This window comes from Dendropsophus ebraccatus, chromosome 3, assembly GCF_027789765.1.
Source record: "Dendropsophus ebraccatus isolate aDenEbr1 chromosome 3, aDenEbr1.pat, whole genome shotgun sequence".
NCBI classification, from domain to species: Eukaryota; Metazoa; Chordata; class Amphibia; order Anura; family Hylidae; genus Dendropsophus; species Dendropsophus ebraccatus.
In genome coordinates this window covers 189,988,309-190,003,200 of record NC_091456.1, presented here as the reverse complement: position 1 = coordinate 190,003,200, position 14,892 = coordinate 189,988,309, and the positions used below count along the sequence as shown (strand labels likewise).

The 14,892-nt window shown below is 44.2% G+C and overlaps 1 protein-coding gene across 1 annotated transcript in view; it reads left to right on the top strand.

Annotated features, from left to right (window-relative positions):
* Positions 1-14,892, top strand: part of LOC138786775 (zinc finger protein 501-like) — a 64,013-nt gene that overhangs the window by 17,991 nt on the left and 31,130 nt on the right. The window contains exon 2 of the mRNA XM_069963818.1: positions 9,839-10,262. Within this exon, the coding sequence (XP_069819919.1) occupies positions 9,872-10,262 (391 nt within the window). The 5' untranslated portion in view covers positions 9,839-9,871. The remainder of the gene's footprint in view (positions 1-9,838; positions 10,263-14,892) is intronic.

Here is a 14,892-nt window from a genome sequence, read left to right as displayed (position 1 = left end):
TCCTCCCCAGTGGCGGTCTTTGGCACCAAGCACCCCAAGCGATCGCTTGGGGCCCCCAACATCCAGGGGGCCCCCACGCCCCGCTCTCGTGCTCAAGACCGCTGGACAGGCTCCAGCTCGCTGCTGCCATCTGAACTGTAACTATGAGCACTCGTAATGAGCGCTCATAGTTACATGTAGCAGCACTGACAGGGCGGGAGATATTGGCTCCCTTCCTGTCAGTCACTCTTGTGGTCGCAGGAAGGGTTTTCCCTGCGGTCACAAGTGGCAGCTTTGTCCTTGTGGTGTTGGCGCTCCAGTGACATCACTGCAGCAACGGCGCCAGGACAAGGGGAGTGCGGCCTCCGGTTGTTATCGCAGGGAAAACCCTTCCTGCGGCCACAAGAGTGAAGAGAAGAGGAGACGCCCGGACCCAGGTGAGTATAAGTGTTTGTTTTATTGTGTTATATGCTATATGGGAGGGGGAGCACACAGGGGTCTGTTAAACTGGGGGAGCACACATCGGGGGTCTATATAAATGGGGGGAGCACATAGGGGGGCTATATAACAGGGGGAGCACACAGGGGGGCTATAGACTACTGGGGCTTCACAGAGGGGTCTATATACTACTGGGGGCAGCACACAGGGGGCCTATATACTACTTGGGGCAGCAGAATGGGGTCTATATACAACTTGGAGAGCACACAGGAGGTCTATATCCAAATGGGGGAGCACACAGGGGGTCTATATACTACTGGGGGAGCACACAGGGGTCTATATACTACTGGTGGGGCACACAGGGGGTCTATATACTACTGGGGGAACATACAGGGGGTCTATATACTACTTGTGAGGCACACAGGTGGTCTATATATAACTGGGGGAGAACACAGGGGTCTGTATACTACTGGGGCAGCACACAAGGGGTCTATATAATACTGGTGGGGCACACAGGGGGTCTATATACTACTGGGGGAACCACACAGGGGGTTTATATATTACTGAAGGAGCACACAGGGGTCTATATCAAAGTGGGGGAGCACACAGGAGGTCTTTATCCAAGTGGGGGAGCACACAGGGGGGCCAAATACCACTGAGGGAGCACACAGGAGGGCTATATACTAGTGGGGGAGCAAACAAGGGGTATATACAACTGGGGGCAGCACACAGGGGGTCTATATACAACTGGGGGCAGCACACAGGGGGTCTATATACAACTGGGGCAGCACACAGGAGGTCTATATATTTCTGGGGGAGCACACGAGGGGCTATATATAACTGGGGGAACACACAGGGGTCTATATACTACTGGGGGAAGCAAACAAGGGGTATATACTACTGGGGGCAGGACACAAGGGGTATATACTATTGGGGGCATCACACAAGGAGTATATATTACTGGCGGTAGCGCACAAGGGGTATATACTATTGGGGGCAGCACACAGCGGTCTATTGTTTAGGAACGCGTGTCGAGGGGGGGCCCCTGACATAACTTTGCTTGGGGCCCCAGAAATGCCAAGACCGCCCCTGCTCCTCCCAGAAGAGGTGGTAACCGTATAGCCCTCTTGAAAAAACGAGAGTCGTACTGGATTCATACACTCCAGACGATTGAACCTAAGGGCATGAACCGAGAATATGATAGGAGTTTCAGTTTGTGAGTGCTCTCTCTCATAACACATTATTTTCTTTTTCTTCTATATCCTAGGTTCTGGCATGCAGCAAGGACTAAGCACATGTGGTAACTATGGCCCGGTCTCTATCTGCCTAGTCTCTTTTCCTAAACATTATCTATTATCTTATTTATTTATTACTTTATTTACTATTTTTCCTGCTACTCTTGTTTCCGTTCTTTATCTTTTGATACCACATCTCTCTTCTCTCTTAACTCCTTCCTTGACTATTCCGGACCGAGTTGCCCTATGTCTCCTATGTGTACCTTGTTTATGTTGTATAGTTTCAGTCTGCATGCGTATATTTGTAGCCTATATCTTATATTTTCTCTTAGCTTCTTGTTTTGTGTACAGCTGACTCTGCTTTAGTCTGCTAACCACTAGTTAGTCATTGTTTCTTTTTTGATGTCCATTAGCATATTTATCATCTTTTATCTATTTCTCTTTTTATTTCAATGGTTAGATCACAACCCATACCAATATTATACTTGTTCATGTTGACTATCCAATATATATGACATAGTGACACGTGTATACACTCTGCAGATACTTTTGTATCCTTATCACCATAGTATATTGCTATATGTCTTTATTTTGACTTTTTTATTCATTGTTGTATCTTTCTTTGTAGTATGGCTACATTGGCCTGAGGAAGGTCGGAAGCACGACCGAAACGTCGCCAGTAGCATTGCTTTCATACTCAATTACTTTGTACTTTGATCTGGTTGGATTGTGACACCTATTTCCATGTGAATAAAAATTTTTTCACGAGCATTAAAACCTTTGGAAGTGCAGTGCTTCTGTCTATATATATTTTGCGGGATTGAGGAATCCTTCTGCACTAGCACCCAATATCTCTACTAGGGAGTGCGGTTTGTTGCTGTTACTTTATTCATTATAGAAGGAAGTGCGGAGGTTACACTCAGGAGGGGAGTTCTGGAACGCTCCCCCCCCCACCTCCAGGTTCTCGTTCTGATCTCAGCGGACGTCCATATCAGTCTCTGCTCCCTGTAACATCTTTCAGCATCTGGAGAGAAACACTGGGACATCCGAATCAGTAACTGGTTCAGTATATTCTTCACTAGGTTCTATTCATATCCCAACACGTATCAAGATATCACATCACTTTCTCAAGGACAAACAACCGAAGGCCACACAGAGTGACCCCCGATCTCCACCATCTCTGGAGCCGGGAGACCGCCGCAGCCTCTCACATATTACATAACGGGGAATTGTTGAGGATAAGAAGTGTGAAAGTTTTATTGTCCTGATAGACGTCTGGTCCATGTACATATACAGCTCAGCTACATGTACATTACACATATACAGCTCAGCTACATGTACATTACACACATACAGCTCAGCTACATGTACATTACACATATACAGCTCAGCTACATGTACATTACACACATACAGCTCAGCTACATGTACATTACACATATACAGCTCAGCTACATGTACATTACACACATACAGCTCAGCTACATGTACATTACACATATACAGCTCAGCTACATGTACATTACACATATACAGCTCAGCTACATGTACATTACACACATACAGCTCAGCTACATGTACATTACACATATACAGCTCAGCTACATGTACATTACACACATATACAGCTCAGCTACATGTACATTACACATACAGCTCAGCTACATGTACATTACACATATATACAGCTCAGCTACATGTACATTACACACATATAGCTCAGCTACATGTACATTACACATATACAGCTCAGCCACATGTACATTACACACATATACAGCTCAGCTACATGTACATTACACACATACAGCTCAGCTACATGTACATTACACACATACAGCTCAGCTACATGTACATTACACATATACAGCTCAGCTACATGTACATTACACATACAGCTCAGCTACATGTACATTACACACATATACAGCTCAGCTACATGTACATTACACACATATACAGCTCAGCTACATGTACATTACACACATACAGCTCAGCTACATGTACATTACACATATACAGCTCAGCTACATGTACATTACACATATACAGCTCAGCTACATGTACATTACACACATACAGCTCAGCTACATGTACATTACACATATACAGCTCAGCTACATGTACATTACACACATACAGCTCAGCTACATGTACATTACACATATATACAGCTCAGCTACATGTACATTACACATATACAGCTCAGCTACATGTACATTACACACATACAGCTCTACTGTGTACACATACAGCTCAGCTACATGTACATTACACACATACAGCTCAGCTACATGTACATTACACACATATACAGCTCAGCTACATGTACATTACACATATACAGCTCAGCTACATGTACATTACACACATACAGCTCAGCTACATGTACATTACACACATACAGCTCTACTGTGTACACATACAGCTCAGCTACATGTACATTACACACATACAGCTCAGCTACATGTACATTACACACATACAGCTCAGCTACATGTACATTACATATATACAGCTCAGCTACATGTACATTACACACATACAGCTCAGCTACATGTACATTACACACATACAGCTCAGCTACATGTACATCACACATATACAGATCTACTGTGTGCACATACAGCTCAGCTACATGTACATTACACATACAGCTCAGCTACATGTACATTACACATATACAGCTCAGCTACATGTACATTACACACATACAGCTCAGCTACATGTACATCACACATATACAGATCTACTGTGTGCACATACAGCTCAGCTACATGTACATTACACATATACAGCTCAGCTACATGTACATTACACATATACAGCTCAGCTACATGTACACTACCATTCAAAAGTTTGGGGTCACATTGAAATGTCCTTATTTTTGCAGGAAAAGCACTGTACTTTTCAATGAAGATAACTTTAAACAAGTCCTAACTTTAAAGAAATACACTCTAGACATTTCTAATGTGGTAAATGACTATTCTAGCTGCAAATGTCTGGTTTTTGGTGCAATATCTACATAGGTGTATAGAGGCCCATTTCCAGCAACTATCACTCCAGTGTTCTAATGGTACAATGTGTTTGCTCATTGGCTCAGAAGGCTAATTGATGATTAGAAAACCCTTGTGCAATCATGTTCACACCTCTGAAAACAGTCTAGCTCGTTACAGAAGCTACAAAACTGACCTTCCTTTGAACAGATTGAGTTTCTGGAGTATCACATTTCTGGGGTCAATTAAACGCTCAAAATGGCCAGAAAAAGAGAACTTTCATCTGAAACTCGACAGTCTATTCTTGTTCTTAGAAATCAAGGCTATTCCATGCGAGAAATTGCTAAGAAATTGAAGATTTCCTACAAGGGTGTGTACTACTCCATTCAGAGGACAGCACAAACAGGCTCTAACCAGAGTAGAAAAAGTGGGAGGCCGCGTTGCACAACTAAGCAAGAAGATAAGCACATTAGTCTCTAGTTTGAGAAACAGACGCCTCACAGGCCCCCAACTGGCATCTTCATTAAATAGTACCCGCAAAACACCAGTGTCACCATCTACAGTGAAGAGGCGGCTGCGGGATTTTGGGCTTCAGGGCAGAGTGGCAAAGAAAAAGCCATATCTGAGACTGGCCAAAAAAAGAAAAAGGATTAAGATGGGCAAAAGAACACAGAGATTGGACAAAGGAAGACTGGAAAAAGTGTTGTGGACGGATGAATCCAAGGTTTGAGGTGTTTGGATCACAAAGAAGAAGGTTTGTGATACGCAGAAGAAATGAGAAGATGCTGGAAGAATGCCTGACGCCATCTGTTAAGCATGGTGGAGGTAATGTGATGGTCTGGGGTTGCTTTGGTGCTGGTAAGGTGGGAGATTTGTACAGGGTAAAAGAGATTGTGAATAAGGAAGGCTATCACTCTGCACCGCCATGCCATACCCAGTGGGCAGCGCTTGATTGAAGCCAATTTCATCCTACAACAGGACAATGACCCTAAACACCTCCAAATTGTGCAAGAACTATATACAGCAGAAGCGGCAGCTAGTATTCTATCATAGGTAATGGAGTGGCCAGTGCAGTCACCAGATCACCACCCCATTGAGCTGTTGTGGGAGCAGCTGGACCGTATGGTACGCCAGAAGTGCCCATCCAACCAATCCAACTTGTGGGAGCTGCTTCTAGAAGCGTGGGGGGCAATTTCTCCAGCTTACCCCAACAGATTAATAGCTAGAATGCCAAAGGTGTGCAATGCTGGAATTGCTGCAAAAGGAGGATTCTGGGACGGAAGCAAAGTGTGATGTAAGAACAATGTTATTTCACATACAAATCATTATTTCTAACCTTGTCAATGTCTTGGCTCTATTTTCTATTCATTTCACAACGTCTGGGGGTGAATAAGTGTGACTTTTCATGGAAAACACAAAATTGTTTGGGGGACCCCAAACTTTTGAACGGTAGTGTACATTACACATATACAGCTCAGCTACATGTACATTACACATATACAGCTCAGCTACATGTACATTACACACATACAGCTCAGCTACATGTACATTACACACATATACAGCTCAGCTACATGTACATTACACACATATACAGCTCAGCTACATGTACATTACACACACATATACAGCTCAGCTACATGTACATTACACATATACAGCTCAGCTACATGTACATTACACACATACAGCTCAGCTACATGTACATTACACATATATACAGCTCAGCTACATGTACATTACACACATACAGCTCAGCTACATGTACATTACACACATACAGCTCAGCTACATGTACATTACACATATACAGCTCAGCTACATGTACATTACACATATACAGCTCAGCTACATGTACATTACACACATATACAGCTCAGCTACATGTACATTACACATACAGCTCAGCTACATGTACATTACACACATACAGCTCAGCTACATGTACATTACACACATACAGCTCAGCTACATGTACATTACACATATACAGCTCAGCTACATGTACATTACACATATACAGCTCAGCTACATGTACATTACACACATATACAGCTCAGCTACATGTACATTACACATATACAGCTCAGCTACATGTACATTACACATATACAGCTCAGCTACATGTACATTACACATATACAGCTCAGCTACATGTACATTACACATATACAGCTCAGCTACATGTACATTACACACATATACAGCTCAGCTACATGTACATTACACACATATACAGCTCAGCTACATGTACATTACACACATACAGCTCAGCTACATGTACATTACACATATACAGCTCAGCTACATGTACATTACACATATACAGCTCAGCTACATGTACATTACACACATACAGCTCAGCTACATGTACATTACACACATATACAGCTCAGCTACATGTACATTACACACATATACAGCTCAGCTACATGTACATTACACACACATATACAGCTCAGCTACATGTACATTACACATATACAGCTCAGCTACATGTACATTACACACATACAGCTCAGCTACATGTACATTACACATATACAGCTCAGCTACATGTACATTACACACATACAGCTCAGCTACATGTACATTACACACATACAGCTCAGCTACATGTACATTACACATATACAGCTCAGCTACATGTACATTACACATATACAGCTCAGCTACATGTACATTACACACATATACAGCTCAGCTACATGTACATTACACATACAGCTCAGCTACATGTACATTACACACATACAGCTCAGCTACATGTACATTACACACATACAGCTCAGCTACATGTACATTACACATATACAGCTCAGCTACATGTACATTACACATATACAGATCAGCTACATGTACATTACACATATATACAGCTCAGCTACATGTACATTACACACATATACAGCTCAGCTACATGTACATTACACATACAGCTCAGCTACATGTACATTACACACATACAGCTCAGCTACATGTACATTACACATATACAGCTCAGCTACATGTACATTACACATATACAGCTCAGCTACATGTACATTACACACATACAGCTCAGCTACATGTACATTACACATATACAGCTCAGCTACATGTACATTACACACATACAGCTCAGCTACATGTACATTACACACAGGGCTCTGCTGCAGGCATATATAACACACACACAGCTCTGCTGCACACACATCACTTCAGCTCATCCAGCACAGCAGAGTCCTGCACACACTGAGCAGCCGCCCCTGATCCTGTGACTCCTCCTCCTCCATGTGACTGATCACATGACTGTGACATCATGGCAGGTCCTGGAAGCACACGGCTCCTGTGCAGCTCTGCGGGTGGATTAACCCCTTCAGAACTGGCTAGTTTTCTACCCTGTATTGATACATTACTGGAGCCAGAACTTTACTTTTTTGCTCTAATTTGTGCTGAGTTGTGTTACATTGTCTCCTCTTTTCTCCATTCATCTCTCAACACTCCAGGATCCTCTGCTGATATCTTCTATATAAGAGACCGACCCATCAACCATGGAGAGAGACAGAGACAAGATGGCCGAGAGGATAATAACCCTCACCCTACACATACTCTTCCTGCTTACTGGGGAGGTGAGGGATTCTGGGAGTGATGTCATCATGACATCATTCTTATCTATGGAATAACAGATGGATAGGACTGGAGAGGTGAGGGATTCTGGGAGTGATGTCATCATGACATCATTCTTATCTATGGAATAACAGATGGATAGGACTGGAGAGGTGAGGGATTCTGGGAGTGATGTCATCATGACATCATTCTTATCTATGGAATAACAGATGGATAGGGCTGGAGAGGTGAGGGATTCTGGGAGTGATGTCATCATGACATCATTCTTATCTATGGAATAACAGATGGATAGGACTGGAGAGGTGAGGGATTCTGGGAGTGATGTCATCATGACATCATTCTTATCTATGGAATAACAGATGGAGAGGTGAGGGATTCTGGGAGTGATGTCATCATGACATCATTCTTATCTATGGAATAACAGATGGATAGGACTGGGGAGGTGAGGGATTCTGGGAGTGATGTCATCATGACATCATTCTTATCTATGGAATAACAGATGGATAGGACTGGGGAGGTGAGGGATTCTGGGAGTGATGTCATCATGACATCATTCTTATCTATGGAATAACAGATGGATAGGACTGGAGAGGTGAGGGATTCTGGGAGTGATGTCATCATGACATCATTCTTATCTATGGAATAACAGATGGATAGGACTGGAGAGGTGAGGGATTCTGGGAGTGATGTCATCATGACATCATTCTTATCTATGGAATAACAGATGGATAGGACTGGGGAGGTGAGGGATTCTGGGAGTGATGTCATCATGACATCATTCTTATCTATGGAATAACAGATGGATAGGACTGGGGAGGTGAGGGATTCTGGGAGTGATGTCATCATGACATCATTCTTATCTATGGAGTAACAGATGGATAGGACTGGAGAGGTGAGGGATTCTGGGAATGGATGGAGTGATAGTAATGTGTCTCTCCATACACAGGATTACACAGTAGTGAAGAAGTCCTCTAGTGGGCGCTGTGGGGCCCCTGGGTGTGAAGGATGGGGAAGAACCCTGAGCCCAATCCCGGGGCCCCTGATACATGAGGAAATGGAGGAAGAGAAGATCCTAGAAGTCACCAACAAGATGGTGGAGCTGCTGAGTGGAGAGGTGAGACTGTGGCTGCTGGGAATGCTGGGACATTATACAGTAACACCACTGGAAGGGTGGGGGGGATGACTGTGTGATCATTGTGTGTGTCAGGTTCCTATAAGGTGTCAGGACGTGGCGGTCTATTTCTCCATGGAGGAGTGGGAGTATGTAGAAGGACACAAGGATCAGTACAAGGATGTGATGCTGGAGGATCAGCAGCCCCTCCCATCAGCAGGTAATAGACAGGACTATATACACACCTCCTCTCTGTATTATCTGGATGGAAAGAATGAATTCAGTCTCTGTATGTGTTCCCTCCAGTCAGATCCAGTAAGAGAACAGCACCAGATAGATGTCCCCGTCCTCTTCTCCCACAGGATCAGGATCAGGTAGATGGAGATGTTCCCTATGATCTGTACATCCCACCTGACTTCTCCTACTGTCTGATGACTTCTACAATATTTCTCTCACATCTTATGAATCAGGGGGAAGATCTAATTGAGATCAATGCTACAGATATGACAGTAAAAAAAGAAGAAGAGACAGATGACAGCAGTGATGAGCAGTATAAGGAGAACATCACTACAGGGAAGGATTTGAGTTCTATTAATGTTACATATGTGATGATGAAAGAAGAAGAGGAGACATACGTGAGCGGTGATGAGCAGTATAAGGAGGAAGTTAGTAGAGGGAATAATCTGAACTGTTTTAATGCTACCGACATAAGGGTAAAAGAAGAGGCAGAAGAAGAGACAGATGACAGCAGTGATGAGCAGTATAAGGAGGACATTTCTATGGGCAAGAATCTGAACTTTATGAATGCTACAGACATAAGGTTAAAAGAAGAAGAGACAGATGACAGCAGTGATGAGCAGTATAGGGAGGACATCACTACAGGTAACCGCCCAGGTGAGTAGTGACCACTAAATGCAGAGAACAGTCACACATTCTCCTCAGTCACCGGCTGTAACTATTCTGTGTGGAATATTATAAGCTCTGTGTCCTGTCAGTTTTCCAACTATATAATCATTTAGCCTAAATTCTTTTTTTAAACATGTTTTTATTGAGTTTCATCATAAAAAAAACAATAGACAACATTGGATAGGGTAGGGGAGGGGGTGGGGGGAGTAGGTAAGGGGGAAAGGAATGGGAATGGGTGGGGGATGTGGCAGAGGTTGCCAAAAAGAGTAGATACATCAACCAATTACACAGTTATACAGTGCACAGTCATGAAACCGTAACAGTACAATGCGAAGTACATAAACCAGGCTTTGTACATTGTGAAAAGTATGAGGGGATGTAGTAAACATGGCAACTTAAGATAGTTTACTATGGCTGTATCTCTGCCACCTCTAGGGGAGCAAACAATAATCATTGTGAACTGTCAACCAAACAAAAACAGAAAACCAATGAAATGCAAGCAAAGTAGTGCGGGAGCAACAGTCAGGGCATGAGCCGCCCTCCCGGAGAATGAGAACAAAAGGAGGGGATAATAAGCAATAGAAATTGAGCACCAACTAGCTCATATCAAATAGGGGGATTTGATGAAAGCGACTGCTCCAAGTACCAAGTGGTATTTTGGAACGTGGTCCGTAATTTCTGTTGTATTCTAGGGGGCATAATTTGGATTAAGGAATCCCAAAGTAAGAAAAAGGCCTTGACTTTGGACTCTTTGTGTAGGGTGGCCTCCCTCCAATCCATTCTAAAGAGAAAGGTTAGGGCACTATTTATCGTTCAGATTATCGTTAAATCGTTCGAATCTAAACAATAATCATTCGGTTGAAATGTAGTTAACGATTAACAACCGAACAAGAAATCGCTGATCGCTTTATAAAACCTGGACCTATTTTTATCGTTGCTCGTTCGCATTGAATAAGACGTCGTTTGGTTGTTCGCAGTAGATATGAACGCAATAGCGAAGAAAAAACGATCGTAAATACGATCATAAGTAACGATTATCGTTCCATGGAAATGAGTGAACGTTTTCAGGTCTTTCGCAATAGCGGTCGTTTGAGATAGTTATTTATTTTAACTCTTATTTTATTAAGTTTTTGGTTTTGCAGAAATAAGGGTTACAGACATATCAGCAGAAACATTATGAGAGCACTCAAAGCATACAATGACTGAAAGGGACCAACAGTCCAATGGAGAGCCCTGAGCTGTGGGAACCAGATAGCGTCCATAGGGCCCTGCTGCCGTGTATGCATAACTCAGGAGTTCCAAATGAAATGCTCAAACTACTGCAAAAACATATATACATATATTCTCAGCATAATACCAGAAAACCAGAAGATAATACATGGCAACCATATAGAAACTGAGGTAGAAAGAAAAGGGTGGACAAACTAGACTAACACAGACAACAAACACAGGGGGTAATACAAAAGGGAACCGACAGAGTCAAGTGATGTACACAGAAAAGGACAGGCACTTCAGGAATGAGAGGCCTCTATCGTCATTAAACATACAAGGTGTGACCACAGAGCCCTCATTGCAGGAGAGAAAGAAAGTCGGGTGAGCTCTCAAAGAGGATCCATGGGGTCCATAGCTTAGATGCGTGTTCCATGCGATCCTGCACCTCGGCTACCAATTCCTCCGCCCTCTGTATGGCCCGTAACTCTTTTTTTTTTTTAAATTGTAAATTTTTATTAATTTTTCAACAATATATACAAACAGTAAAACAGGTTAGACAGATCATAAAAATTTCCCTGGAACAATTATAGTAGGACCGGATTTAAAAGGCACTTAACAGAGTCCAACTAGAGTACCCGAGCAGAGGAGAGATAGACATTTTCTAACTGAAGTACCTGACCCCTAGAGCTCATTCTGTACACAGATTGATAATTGTTGTCTAAGGAAGATCCAACGCAAAAGGAACTACTTAGCAATCTAGTCTTTTACCCGGACATAGGACATACAAAGACATAACATTGAAAGGGGAAGGGGAAAATAGTGGGTAAGGCAGGTAGGGGGAGGGAGGGGATTCTAGGATATACCGCTGGAGGATGTTGGAGGAGAGCTATAGGAGTCCCAAGGAGCCCAGATCTGGTCAAAGGCTACCATTTTATTGTTCAAGGATGCCGTAAGACGCTCTAGGGAACGCAGCTCCCCAATCCTTGCCCTAAAGTGCTGGATAGAGGGGGGGGAGGACTGTTTCCAGCATTTAGCGATCAGAGATTTTGCAGCAGTTAGTAAGACCAGTAATAACTTGGCTCTCTTTTTACGGAGGGTCTTAGGAAATAAATTGAGCAAACAAAGGCTGGGCTCACATGGGATACTCGTACCGAGGACCACCGACGATATAGCACAAACCTCAGTCCAGAAGGGCCGCACAAGCTCACACTCCCAGAAAATATGAAATTGGGAGCCCCGCTCTCTGGTACACCTCCAGCATAGTGGGGAGACTGAAGCATTAAGCTTATGGAGCAGCTCTGGAGTGTGGTACCAAAACATCATCACCTTGTAATGGGACTCTTTATATGTGGTGCATATCGAGGAAGTGGCAGCGCGGTCCCAAATGACAGTCCAACACTCCGGGGGCAGTGTCCGTCCCAGCCAGGATTCCCACTTAGCCATATACGAATGTCTCACCTGGGTATCCCCAGCGGGCGAACCCAGTATGCGGTAGATATCGGAGATAAGACCAGAGGTCGAAGTCCCCCTTCTGACTAGTTGCTCGAAAGCAGACGGCTTAGAGACCGCAAGGGACCCCAGGCGAGACATCATGAAATGACGAAGCTGGAGATATGTGAAACTCTCCGATGATGGGAGGGCGTGTTTATCCGTTAGCTTGGCAAATGGAAAGAGAGTGCGAGTCAGGGGGTCAACAATGTCAGCAAATTGGAAGAGGTTCTTTGAACCCCATAGTTTGACCGTTGGAGATTGGAGTCCCGGAAGAAAGTCAGGGAAAAGTAAAAAGGAGTTTAGGGGGGAGGCTGGGGAGGTCAGCCCAAACCTGGCATTACATGTAGACCATATATGGAGAGAGAAACGCATAGGACCCAGCAGGGAAAGATGAGTGAAACTGGGGGGCGTGGTGTGCCATAAAAAGGAGTTAGGGTGATATGGAGCCAGCCATATTTTTTCTATTTCCGTCCATTTCTTGTAAGCCAAGTATCTGGACCATGCTGGGATTTGGCGTAGGTGGGAGGCCCAGTAATAATGGAGGAGATTTGGGACCGCCAGACCCCCTTGGGATTTGCTACTCATCATGACCGAGCTGGGTATACGGTGCCTCTTAGAGGCCCAAATAAACTTAAATATGGCTCTTTGGAGGCTTCTAAGTTCGGAAAGGGGGATACGGACTGGAAGCGTTTCAAAATGATATAGAAGTTTAGGCAAGATAGTCATTTTCACAGCCGCCACCCTACCGACCAAAGAAATATAATGCGTGGTCCACTTGGACATAAGAGCCCGAATTTCCCGAAAGAGTGTGGGGAAGTTGGCAGAATACAATGTGGAGTATTTGGGGGTGAGGCGGACACCCAAGTATTTAATGGAGGACAGAGTCCACTTAAATTTGAAGTTGGAGCTAAGCTGGGTAACCTGAGACCCAGACAAATTTAAGGGCATTGCCTCCGACTTGGATGTATTAACCTTGTATCCCGACAAGCGGCCATAGGTATTTAATAACGCTCGGAGATTTGGTAAGGAAGTGAGCGGGTGAGACAGGGTGAGGAGAACATCATCTGCGAACAACATAATTTTAAATTCTTTCCCTCTTACCGAGACCCCTTTAATGTCAGGACAATTTCGGATCGCCGCCGCCAGGGGCTCTATGCACAAAACAAAAAGCAAAGGGGACAGAGGGCATCCCTGGCGGGTGCCATTCGAAAGAGGGAAGGTCTCCGACATCATATGGGGGAATTTGAGTGCTGCCGTGGGGCTTGAGTACAATGCTTGTATCGCTGTCAAGAAAGAGCCAGTGAAGCCGAAGCACTTCAAGGTCTCGAACATAAAGGGCCACCCAAGGCGGTCGAACGCCTTTTCAGCGTCGAGGCTCAACATGAGAGCACTGTCCTCCTGCTGATTAATGACATCTATAAGGTCAATGGCTCTCCTTGTGTTGTCTCCACCCTGTCTCCCCGGTACAAAGCCCACCTGGTCCGCATTGATAAGGGAGGGCAGCCAGTAGCCTAGTCTGGTAGCCAGTATTTTAGTGAATATTTTATAATCCGAGTTCAGGAGGGCTATGGGCCTATAGTTTGCACAGTCCATGGGGTCCTTGCCAGGTTTGGGGATAAGAGTGATGAAAGAATGAGACATGGTAGTAGGGATAGGGGAGCCCCGTAAGAAGGAATTAAAGAGTGAAAGTAGTTTAGGGGAGAGTTCTGAGGAAAAAGTTTTGTAGTAGAGGTAAGAGAACCCATCTGGTCCAGGGGCCCGCCCCGCTGGTAGGGATTTGAGAACTTCTGTAAGCTCTTCCACAGTAATCGGAGCATTTAGTTCCTCAAGCGCCTCAGCGGTCAAAGACGGGAGGCCACAATCAACAAGGAACTCCGAGAGGCAACGGGCACGGGCCTCGGGACCCGAGGGTAAG